A 13241-nucleotide genomic window follows, 5' to 3' on the forward strand; every position below is an offset into this window, starting at 1 on the left:
CAGGTTCATGAGTTCTGCTTTAAGTTGGTAACATAGTTAACAACTACAGGTAATATAGATATCTGTTGTATTACCTTTTTGATTACTAAGTTAGGATATTTTCAAGTTTAGGCCTTATGAATTTATTTTAATATAAGATTAGAGATTACAGTTCAGATATTCCCCTTATTTAAGATTTCTCTTGGAACAAATATACAATGTGATCGAAAAAAATGGCGTCAGCAATGGCAATGAAATGAAGATCGCTGTTTTTTTATATGTAAAATTAATTATGTTCATTTTTAAGCCAACTGGACGCTTTTTTTTTAGTTTATCATACGGTACTTACTTACTACTTTTGGAATCAATATACAGGGTGAATTTTCTACGATGTTCTCTATGGGTATCTCGGAAACTACTGGAGATAGAGTGTCGGTTAAATGGGGAAAGAATTACAGTTTTGTGAGGGCATAAATATGCGCCTTTCAGATTTTTGAAAAAGTTCATGGCTTTCTAGATATTTCGAAAAAAACAAATTTTGGCAATTTTAAAAACGGTCCCTATTTCCATTATAATCTATTTTAGACAAAATGTTTTCAGATAAAAGTTGTAGATAATCACATCCTTAATGAGATTGTGTTCTACTTTTTTTCTAAAGTCTGTCATTTTTGACATATGACACAAACTTATGTTTTTTTAAATGGAAACCATAGTTGGTCATGACTTCATAAAAAGCGCCATTTTTTAAGATTTTCAGAGATATAAACTATAATAGGTTTTTTTTCGAAAAACTACTGAGTTATAGCCAATTCTTATAATTTTTAAACAATTTCACTTAGTTAGCTATGGAAACAAGTTCAATCGTCTTTGCTCTCAGAAATGTCAAACTGTCACATCCAAACTTTGTAAATTACAATAACCAAAAATTGTAAATATGAATTTTTCAAATGAAGAAAAGCTTGTAGGATTATTAGTTGAACTTTTCTTGGCCATACATTTTCGGGGATTCGTTAAATACGCTTTTTAGAGAACGGTTTTCAAGACTTGTTAGAAAAGTTAAATTTAGAGACTCGCACATCAATAGAGTGGTTCCAACATGACTTTCATTATGACACTGGGGGGCATAATGAAAAAAATATTAAAAATTATTTATATCATAATTATTTAAACTCAAGGATAGGAAGAGATAGACCAATTGCATGGGCCTCCTCGATCACCTGAACTTTAGATTTTTTTATGCGGTATATTTTTTGAATATTTTCTAAAGTAACTTACATACAGTTTAAGTTACTTTAGAAAATATTCTAGTGACATTATTTTTTAAGTTTAAGTTTGTGTAATGTAAATTGTAAAGAATTATTTAATAAAATATTGTGTCTTTTTATAAGTCATAAATTATAATAATTAAATAAATAACATAATAAGAATACCATACCCACTAAGTGAAATTAGTCAAGAAAGATAATAATTGGTTATAACTCAGTAATTTTTCGAAAAAAACATATTATAGCTTATATCGCTTAAAAGCATAAAAAATTGCGCTTTTTATGAAGTCATGGTCAACTATGGTTTCCATTTAAAAAAACATAAGTTTGTGTCATAGTCAAAAATGACAGGCTTTAGAGAGAAACGGAAAACACAGTCTGATTAAGGATGTGATTATCTACAACTTTTATCTGAAAGCTTTTTGTCTAAAATAGATTATAATGGAATTAGAGACCATTTTTAAAATTACTGATATTTTTTTTTGCGAAATATCTAGTAAGCCATGAACTTTTTCAAAAATTTGAAAGGCGCATATTTATGACCTCACAAAACTACAATTCTTTCCCTATTTAACCGACTCTCTATCTCCAGTAGTTTCCGAGATACCCATAGAGAACATCGTAGGAAACTCACCCTGTATTTATTTGTATTAAAAAAATACAAAATTACTTATCTAGTCTTTAAATTTAATTAATGATTTATGACATTGTTTAAAGATTGGACTTTGTTAGTAAATCATGGAACGCAGCTTAATTCAACAACGGCGATGGTAGCGCCCTCCCCTCGTGTTTTACGACGGGCCGACCTACTTTTTCTAATCCGTTTTGAATTAACCAGATCCAATTAATTTTTTGTGCTACACCGTAATATCTTACGTGCAAAATCGCAGACCCGAAAGTAATCAAATTAAAGATCGAGATTATCTACAGTTATTATGTAGGTATCGAAATTCATATATCACAGAATTGTTGAGTTCTTTGTTCGTAACATGTTTTGGAAGTCTTCCTTTCCCTCATAATAATTATTGTATTCCTATATATCATCTTAAAAATTAGATTTTACTCTTCATTAGGTAAGGCATTATGATTATATGGATCAATCCACCATGATTGTAATAATAGTTGTCAATACATTGTTCAAAGATTTTAGGATAAGTGATTGGGTATCGATGCTATACAAGGTGCTACAAATTCGAGGTACGAGCAGCAATGGTATCTCAGAAACTGTAATAGATACGAAGATGGTTAAATTGGGGCAAAGTTGCGCCTTGGGATGTTCAGCAACATCCCGGTCATCAAAAATTTTTTAAAAATTTCAAGGATTGCTGAGTTTTTTGGAAAAAGCGGATTTTTTTGAAAATCAATTTTATTTTTTCCTGTCGTTACTTTATAGAAAGTCAAAAAACGAATTGCACATTTTCATAGCCACTTTATTAGGGCTATCTGATAGTATTTTCAGATTTTCAAATCAGCTGATAATTTGTGAGATACAGAGGCCAACTTAATTTTTTTAAATACGGACCTGCATTTTTTATTTCAGATTTTGAAAGAACTCGCTCTCCTGAGAACAATTATATGCCAAACTTAATATTTTTTTTTTGTTTTAGAAATTTGGACACAATTTATTTAAACTAATTTCAAGTCCGGCTCTCTTTTTTTTTTAATATTTAATATATTCATCGTTACAATATTGATAAGCTTTCAAACTTAACAGTGACGTGGGTTGAATATGGAAAATCAAATGCAATAAAATAATAAAAAATAATATAAATAAAATGTAATGTAAAAAATCAAATCATTTCCCCAGAAGATGGATTGGAAATGGTAGAGCAGTATAATGGCCAGCGAGGTACCTGGAGCGTCTGATGTCGTCAAGTAATTCGACAGGTCTAAATTTTACAAAAAAGTGAAATCAACACATCTTGGCAGTTACAATAAAGAGTACAAAATGCATTCGAAAGTATAAGGAGATCTATTCAAAAGCTATAAATAAAAGTGAACGAAAAATAAATTTGCAATAGGGAGGGTGGTAACCCTTTCGAACATGTAGACTATGTAAAGCATTAGAAACTAATTTGTAGAAGTTAATTTATTCATAATAACTACGATTAATATTATTCAAATATTTTATTATTATTATTTATTAAAATATTATGCAAATTATTAGATCGTACACTGAGAATTTCAAATTCACAATAAGATAATATCTTTAAATTGCTGGATCTTTAAAATGATCTGGATATTATTTATTTGAATCTTTCAATTCAATTTTCCTTATTCAATATTAATTAGCACTGATCAATATTGTTGCGCGATGAATATAATCAGATTAAATAATTTAAAACCGGACTTGTACCCAGGAGACTGAGTTCTTTCAAAATCTGGAATAAAAAATGCAAGTCCATATTTAAAAAAATTAAGTTGGCCCCTGTATCTCATAAATTATCAGCTAATTTGAAAATCTAAAAATACTATCAGATAGCCCTAATAAAGTGGCTATGAGAATGTGCAATTAGTTTAAAATTAAGTATAGTAATAAAGTACTAAAAAGACAGGAAAAATAAAATTAGTTTTCAATAAAATCCCTTTTTTCCAAAAAACCTGAGTTTTGAACAATCCTTGAAATTTTTAAAACGTTTTTGATGGCATCTTGGTGAACAGCCCAAGGCGGCAACCTTGCCCCAATTTAACCATCTTCGTATCTATTACGGTTTCCGAGATACCAATGCTCGTACCTCGAATTTGTAGCATCACCCGTATAAATATCGATAACAAAATTATTGATCGAAACCTCTTAGCAAGTTGTGTTAGTTCATTTCCGTCAATTTTTTCGGCTGTTCTTGTTGTTTTTTTTTAAATTTGGACTTTTTTGAAAAACTTATTGGAATTTTCTTAAATTTTTAGTTAAAAAACATTATACCTTCATAATATGGCAACATATGTAGTAGATCAAATTTACGAGAAAAAAGACCCAGAAAATATTCATTGGTTCTCAAAATTTAAGCGAAAAATCATATTTTTCTGAAATTTTTAAAGTAAAATATCTGAGATATTTTGGACTTATTTGAAAAACAATAAAGGGAAAACATATTTCTTTTCTCAGCCCTAAAAATATTTGCACTTATTTAAGACTCACCCTGTATAATTAAACTACAATATGTAGTTTCAAACTTCTGTGGAACCTGACCTGTTACATAAGATAAAAGTGAATATTTATGTAGCTACGCAAATTTCCATGCAAATAATCGTTAGTCACTTTAGTCAGCATTTGATCTTCTTTTCAAGAAAATATTGAGATTGGGGCTCCGACTGTTATGAGTATGAGAATATAAGCAGAAGGTGACACACGCCAATATTCAAAAACAAACACAAAGATGACCAACTGCTTCTGAGTAAACTGTGCCAAAACTATACCTCGGAACATTACGCAACAATTCATTATCGAAATTCAATAACTGAATTATATCGACCGAATCGACGAACTAATTGATTTTTTTTTCATTTCTTTTTTTCTTTTTTTACCCGATTTTTTCTTATTTTTAACCCCAATTACCCAATTGTTACGGTCAACCAGCGATCGAATGCCCATTATACCAGAAGCTCGCGGTTTGGGTCGTGGCAAATTAATTTTCGTAACTGGAAAAAATGGCCGCGCTTGCCTCATTGGCTTGTCGCAAACTCCGTTGGCGATTTGCCTTGCTAATTTGTCCGTAATAATCATTAACCGCCACAGTAATCATCTTTAAATTATTATATAAATGCTTGACAGTGAACGTTTCGTAATTTCAACTACGTTCTCTAATGTTAGAAGAAGTCTAATCATAATTTCGATATACATTTAATAATTTTAAATCTGATACTGATAATAAACAAGCAAAATTAAAAAAGGCGTTAAAGTAGCTTTAAAAATGACCAAATGACAAGCAAACACATGAAGGACAGGGTGAAAAGACCGACGATGTCACAAAACTGACTTTTACAGAGAAAACTCATTTAATGTGACCAAATACCAGGTTAAGTTGACTAATTAAAAATTCTTATAAAATGGACATCGTCGGTTTTTCCCTTACCCAACATATCACTTTGACTAAAATTTTGATTAAAATAAATATTTCTCTGAGTCTCAAATAAGTGCAAATATTTTAGGGGTGATATATTTCGATCCTAGAAACAACTTTATGAGATTTTTTTCGCGGAAAAAATGAAAAATTCTCTACTTTTACAATAAAAAATTGTAAGGTGTGCATGTTTGAAGTAAAATTTCTTTCTAACATCTATTAAATTGAAGGATTTGAAGGACATGTCTGAAAAAGTGTAGTTTGAAATGTTGAAAAAGTAATAAAATAAAAATTAAAAAATAATTTGATTCACTTTCACAAAATTTGTATTAAAATGACCGTCTGTCTGTCTGAGGACTTCATTCGGGTACCTCTATCCACGTGCCCTGTTTGGTTCCGATCGACACATAATTAAGAAAAATCCTGATGATTTGGTCCATTTAGAGACATCGGTTCGAAACGTCAAGGGCGTCATCCTGTAACCCGTCCCCAATTATGCCGAAATCGACTCACATTTTTTTTCAATATCAAATACTTAACTTGATGAAGATGTAAATGAAACGACGTATTTGTCAAACGGACCGTGTGGCACCGTTCGCTCATATAGCCTACCCACCAAATTTGGTGGCGATCGGACGACATTCACTTTTGACGTTTCTTACGTCAAAACCAGCTGTCACAGTAACACGTGTCGTCAAGCTGGCCTTGGTCCAATCTATCGACATACCAAATTTCATTTAAATCGGACGATGTTTTCTAAGCGGTAGGTTGTCCTTACCACTTTCCTCTTGCGTGTTGTGTCTCGTGTCGTCTCGCATGTCGTGTGAATATCGGCCTTGAATTTTTACACCCAGCGCGCGTAAAGAAGTAAAATTTGGTATGATAGTATATGTCATAAATTAGGATTGATTGACGGTATTCAATTATTTCTGATCACTGCCTGTTTCATCGGAAATGACGAAAGCTTTTGATTTTTAAGTTTAACAAAGCCATGACACTCTAGATTGAAATTTAAAACACGATATTTTTTTAAGCGAGAATGTCAAAAGTTGAGATATGATATGTCATTCTATTTAGAGTCTCATTTTCTATCGAATAAAGTAAAAAAAATACCGGGGAAATATTATAAAATATTATATATGATAACTAGCGTGTACCAGCGACTTCGTTCGCGTCGACTTAATCATTTGTAATGGTGATGATAAAGCAAAGCAAGAATTTCCATTAACATACAAACTGGATAAAATTTTCTCACATTTATGTCAGCATGAGAAAAAACAATATGGCGATATTATTATATAACTTGGTAATATTTGAGGGGTAGTTTCATCTTGTTGGAATTTGACTTTCGAAAAATCCGTTTGCCAAAAATAAGCTTTTTACGTCAAGCAGTTTAAGCAGAATCGTGGTTAAAAAATTACCTATTAACTTTTTGGAACACCCTGTATGATTTTTTAAAAAATTTCAAAATACGTAAAATACCAAATGAATTATGCTTGTCCAAGCGTTTTCCCGAAAGACTAACCGTTTTTTAAATAACAAATATTGTAATATTTGAGGGGCGTTTTCACCCTCTTGGAATTTGAGATTCGAGAAATCCCTCCTTATCGAACCTCTACACCCCACAGTCAATCCGTTTACCAAAAATCAGCTTTAAACGTCAAGCAGTTTAAACAGAATCGTGATTACTCAATGGTCATATTTTATGAAACACCCTGTCTAAATTTATAAAAAATCTTAAAATATGTATATGTAAAACAACAAAATAAAATATACGTGTTTAAGAGTTTTTCCGAAAAACTCACCGGTTTTTAAATAAAAAATATTTTAATATTTGAGGGATAGTTTCACCCCCTTAGAATTAGAGTTTCGGAAAATCTCTTCTTATCGAACCTCTACACCCTAAAGTCAATCTGTTTTCCAAAAATCAACTTTTTACGTCAAGCGCTTTAAGCAGGATCGTGATTAATCAATGACCAGATTTTTCGAAACACCCTGTATATATTTTTAAAAAATCTTAAAATATGTAAAAAAAACAAAATAAAATATACGTGTTTAAGCGTTTTTTTTCGGAAACTTGACCGTTTTTTAAATAAAAAATATTGTAATATTTGAGGGGTGGTTTCACCCTCTTGGAACTGGAATTTCGAAAAATCCCTTCTTATCGAACCTCTACACCCTAGAATCAACCTGTATGCCAAAATTGAGCTTCTTACGTTGAGTGGTTTGAGCAGGATCGTGATTAATCAGTGTCAGTCACTTAAGGATTTTATATATTGGTATAGATTTAAAAATCAAGAATTGTAGTCATTTCCAATACGTCAATCAATTCTAATTTATGTCATATACTAACATACCAAATCTCGTAATCAGATAATAAAATCTAAAAAAATAAAAAATTTATAGGGGTGAGCCACTTTTGAGACTCACCAATTTAGATTGGCCCGTTATAAAACCTAAATAAAAACAAATTTAAACAATATGCTTTTGTTTTTGCTAAGGTGTTAATTATAATTACATTAAAAGCTAACTGTAGAAAAAGATATACATATGTGGGTATGACAAAAGTCCTAACTTATCTTTTTTAATGTCAATAATTGTCACTTTTTTATATATTTGTTAGTTTATTTTTTAGTCACGTACTCTGGAATATTTTTTACCATTTAAATTATATTATTTCTTTGTCGATCATTCATACTAAAATTTTACAATCTTATAGAAAAATATGTTTACAGAAGTAAATTTTACCCTGTATTCTGAAAGACATAAAAAATAAATGCTAGAAGAAAATATTCTTATATCAGTCTCTTATATTGTAGTTAGCTATTATTAGTTAACTGATAGGTATAAAGTTATATTAAACAAAAAGTATCCATTTAGATATATAGATTAAACTTTAAATCAAGCTTAAGGTTTACTAGAAGATATAAAATTGGGCCTAAATGATTAAATGGATGACGTGGAGTTGAATTCGGGAACGCAGTATGTATATTACCTTATTTATTCATTCAATCGTTCATTCATAGATGCATCAACCACCCGATCGCCATACTAGTAAAAACATTAATAAAGCTATCGGATAAAAAAAAGTTGAAAGTACCGGGCGTATTCAAATCAATTCATCTTGTGAAACGGGCATAAATTTTCCTGATTCGACCGTAAAAAAACTGTTTGTTTCCGTTAGCGTGTGTCATCTTTCAAGCACCAACAACCTTTGTCATTAGGGATCGGTGTTATTCAAAGTAGGTTTTTAATTTAAATTATAATGGAATACAACTCGTCGGATATAGGATGATATGCGAATTTCTTGATGCAACGCCCCTCTCTCTCAACGCATAGTACAGTAGACGCGCGATATAATGAACATGCTGTATAGTAAACTAGTCTAAATAGTGAACAGACAATTTTTTGTTAATGTATTCTGTAGAGTGAACAAAGTGGCTCTCGAAATAATGATTCCAAAAGCATTTGCTCGTCAACAAACACGTCGATACAGGAAAACGATTTTAAACGTTTTGTTTTCCTTTGTGTAATTGTATCACAGCAATTTCTTGCGGATTGTGATTGCATCAGGTCGTTTCGCGGGTGAAGTATGGCAAAAATAGAAAACATTTAAGACTAAGTGATAAAGCCAAGACATTAGAAGACTTAAAAAAAGGTGTAGGGGGTGACTGTTTTATCCAAAGAATATGGTGTTGCTAAATCTACCATATACTCTATTAGAAACAGAAGGGTAAACATTTTAAAAAGGATCAACAATACTTTTAACGGACCAAGAAAAATTAAAACCTTAAGACATTCAGAGTGTCAACGAATGGAAAAAGCTCTGTATAAGTGGTTTCTAAAACAAAGAGAGAAGAATCTTCCCGTGACCGATTTAATGATCCAAGAGAAGGCCAAGCTGCTTCACAACGAATACAAAGAATTTTCCTCTTTCCATGCAAGCAGCGGCTGGTTGCAAAAATATAAAAGGCGCTTTGGAATACGTTACTTAAAGATTTCAGGAGAAAAACTGTCATCACAGCCTGAGCTTGTTGATCCTTTCAAAAGAAATCAAGAAGTAAAAATTAAAGATCTTCAACTGTCGAAAGATCAGATTTATAACGCAGACGAAACTGGCTTATATTGAAAGCTTATTCCTGGAAAAACATATGTAGCTCGCGAAGAGAAAACAGCTCCAGGTAGGAAAACCGAAAAACAAAAAGTGACCTCTCTAGCATGCACAAACGCGGCAAGTACGCACAAATTAAAACCACTAGTGATTGGAAAATCCAAAAATCCTCGATCATTTCGAAATTTCAACTGTCCTGTTCATTATAGAAACTCCAAAGCTGCTTAGATGACAGCAGCAATTTTTAGAGAATGGTTTCACTAGATGTTTATTCCAGAGGTAAGTTTCGCAATAGGAAAACATTTTAAATTGTACCATTTTTACGAACAAAAACGACATATTTCATCTGTGTAATTTCGAACCCTATAAATTTGTTTTTGCCACGATTTTTTCCCTTTTTTGCTGTTCCTGCTTGTGATTTAAGGTTTTGTTTCAACTTGTTTCAGGTGACAAAGTTCCTACGTAGTCAAAATCTGCAAGTTAAAGCCGTCCTTTTATTAGACAACGCATCAAGTCATTCACCCCCTGAGGAACTAAAAAGTGATTATGGTTCCATTTTTACTATTTACATGCCACTTAACGTTACTCCATTGATACAACCAATGGACCAAAATGCGATTCGTTTAACAAAACAGTTTAATCGCAAACATTTGTTGTCGCAGATTATTGGTACCGATAAGGATATAGGAGAAACTCTGAAATCTCTTTCTTTAAAAGACGCTATTGTAAATTTGGCCCTGGCATGGAAAAATTTAAAGCCTGAAGTTATGTTGTTGAAAAATTTAAATCCTGAAAAATGTTGGTACAATCTACTTTCGCCATTAGCCAACGAAGATGATGATGAAGAAGAAATTCCTTTAAGTGTTCTAAGAAGTCGAATAATGAATGAGGAAATCGATACAGTAAGATCAGAAATTGATAATTTACTACAAGCTTTCAATCCTGAAGTCAACATTTACACCATGGATGTAGACGGCTGGAATAAAGATATTTTGCCGGATAAAGAATCTGAAGACCACAGCGAAAGCGATGAAAATTGTCAAGATCAAGAACGGGGAGAAGTTGAAGTAATAAGAGAACGTGTGACAACCGAATCTGCGATCAAATCACTTAACAATGTAATTCAATGGGCTGAAGAAAATGAAGCGGAATACTCCAATCTACTCGTTTTACAAAACTTAAGAAATGAAATGGTCCAAAAAGGGTTTATGAGACAAAAACAAACTAACTAAACAAACAAAAATTACCTCATTTTTCGATAAAAAAGAATAAACTACTTTTTTATTAGTACATTATACTTATAACGTTTTTTTCCATAGTTAATAAAGTTCTTTTACTAATGACAACTGTTGTTTTAGTGACTTTTTGGAATATTCCATATAGTGAACAAATCGATCCAGTGAACTGGCTTTGCATTAATTAGTTCACTATATCGCGAGTTTACTGTATAAGTAAAGTTCATATCAAATAAACTTTTAGTCACGTGATTAAACTTGACCGACACCGTCCGTGTTTCTTTCAATGAAAATATTTTAGGAAACGAAAATAAATTAATTATATAAATACAGGGTGGCGCACCTCATTCGCCTCGGTTGATTATACGAAAACGGAAAGATGTAGAAATAAACTATTTTATGGGTATATGTGGGAAGGCAATGTGCATAATTTAAAATTATTTTGAAATGTACAGGGTGTGTCAGAACTAAGATCCATACCAAAGTTATATTTTTTCTTATGGAACAAACACCCAGTATTTTATTTCTATTATTGGATTCTTGGACATAAGGCATTTATTATAAGGGTTTAATAGGTCTAAAAGCTTTGGTTTTTTAGTTATTTAAAGATATTTAAATATGCATGCTATAATAAAAAGGTTTGTCAACACCTTGTACATTACTTTTCAGAATTAATTCTGGTAATGACTTTCAAGCCAGAGAAATAAACTTTACTAAAAGATTTGATTGCTTCCTTAAATGTATACAGGGGTATCAAAAATTGCTGGTCTATTTTAAATATTTATTTTACATAAAAACTGTCTTATTTCAAATGCAACACTATGTATTTTTTTAAATGAGTCGAAGCAGATTTAAATGCTCTTTCAAACTATATTAGGGTTTCCTATACCTATCCTGCTGAGATTTAAAATAAAAAGCGATTTTTCAAACTGTAATCAAGATGGCTGGTGTCGCCTTAAAGTTTTTCTAGTGACACTTAGTAGCTATTTTCAAAATCGACATTAGTTTATGGACTTTATTTAAATTTATAACAGGTTATTTAATTTTAATTTACCTACAATAATATTAATAAGTAATTATTTATTATTTTATCAAGAAAAATGAAGCAGTATATGCTGGCGGAAGGAATGCATATGTTACTAGTGATTTTATTTCGTCAATTATTGCTTGTTGACACGAAGGGTTCATGCTCAAATAGGAATCCAAATAGGAATCTTCCTGATAAGCGTTCATTTGAAAAACTACTTTTCCTATTTCGCAGAGCTGATTAGGCAGAAACCTGTTGTTGGAAGTGAAGAAAACGAATTTGCCTTAATTGGTTCTTTTATAGAAAATCCAATATATTAATTAAATTATATCCAATTAATAAATAAGTCATCGTAATATAAATCAAAGAACTACTTTATTTTTCTTGACAAAATAATACATTCTTACTTATTAAACTATTGTAGGTAAATTAAATAAAAGTAAGCTGTTATAAATTTAAATAATGTTCATAAACTGATGTCGATTTTGAAAATAGCTACTAAGTGTGACTAGAAAATTGACATGGCGACACCAGCCATCTTGATTACAGTTTTATTTAAAAATCGCTTTTTATTCAAAATCTGAGCCAGATAATATATGAAAGTATAGGAAACCCTATTATAGTTTGAAAGAGCATTTAAATCTACTTCGACTTATTTAAAAAAATACATAGTGTAAGTAAAGAAGTTTTTATGTAAAATAAATATTTAAAATATACATTTAAGGAAGCAATTAAATTTTTTAGTAAAGTTTATTTATCTGGCTTAAAAATCAGCACCAAAATTAATTCTGAAAACAAGGTGTTTGCAAACCTTTTTATTATAGCATGCATATTTAAATATCTTTAAATAACTCAAAAACCAAAGCTTTTAGACATATTAAACCCTTATAATAAATACCTTATTTTATGTCCAAGAATCCAAAAATGAAATAAAATATCGGGTGTGTTCCATAAGAAAATATATTACTTTGGTATGGATCTTAGTTCTGACACACCCTGTACATTTCAAAATAATTTTAAATTACGCACATTGCCTCTCTACATATACCCATAAAATATTTTGTTTCTACATGTTTCCGTTTTCGTATAATCAACCGATGCGAATGAGGTGCGCCACCCTGTATATAAAAAGTAGTTATTATTTACATCAACAAAATTCACCTTCTTAACAGCACTTAAGAGACATAAAGAGCCATTACTACCGCTTTCCCGTTTAAAATATTTTATTAAAGTTACGATAAGTTTTATACGGCTATTAAGCTATAAAAGACATTCGAAGAACAATGTTCGACTAGTAAAATGTTGGTCTGTTAGTAAAATGTTTAAGCTTAAAGTATCACAACACAATCCATTTAAACCTAAAACTTCTAATACAAAACTAAAGCGTCAAAACGAATGATAATGTCATGAAATAAATCTATACTAATATAGTGACTGACATACTGATTAATCACGATCTTGCCCAAACCACAGCTTAAGTAAAAAGCCTGTAAGCTTCTGTAAGCTGTGCCCAAACCGCTCAACGTAAGAAGCTCAATTTTGGCATACAGGTTGATTCTAGGGTGT

At 31.0% G+C, this 13241-nt stretch overlaps 1 protein-coding gene across 1 annotated transcript; it reads left to right on the forward strand.

The window, feature by feature from the left end:
- The first annotated feature begins 9677 nt into the window (after positions 1 to 9677).
- LOC115890264 (jerky protein homolog-like) lies at positions 9678 to 10645 on the forward strand. The gene is made up of 2 exons (XM_030910451.1): positions 9678 to 9692; positions 9860 to 10645. Exons 1-2 carry the CDS (start codon positions 9678 to 9680, stop codon positions 10643 to 10645), a joined length of 801 nt encoding a protein of 266 aa, XP_030766311.1.
- The last annotated feature ends 2596 nt before the right edge of the window (positions 10646 to 13241 follow it).

Source organism: Sitophilus oryzae, unplaced genomic scaffold, assembly GCF_002938485.1.
Source record: "Sitophilus oryzae breed Bouriz unplaced genomic scaffold, Soryzae_2.0 scaffold_1178_pilon_pilon, whole genome shotgun sequence".
NCBI lineage: Eukaryota > Metazoa > Arthropoda > Insecta > Coleoptera > Curculionidae > Sitophilus > Sitophilus oryzae.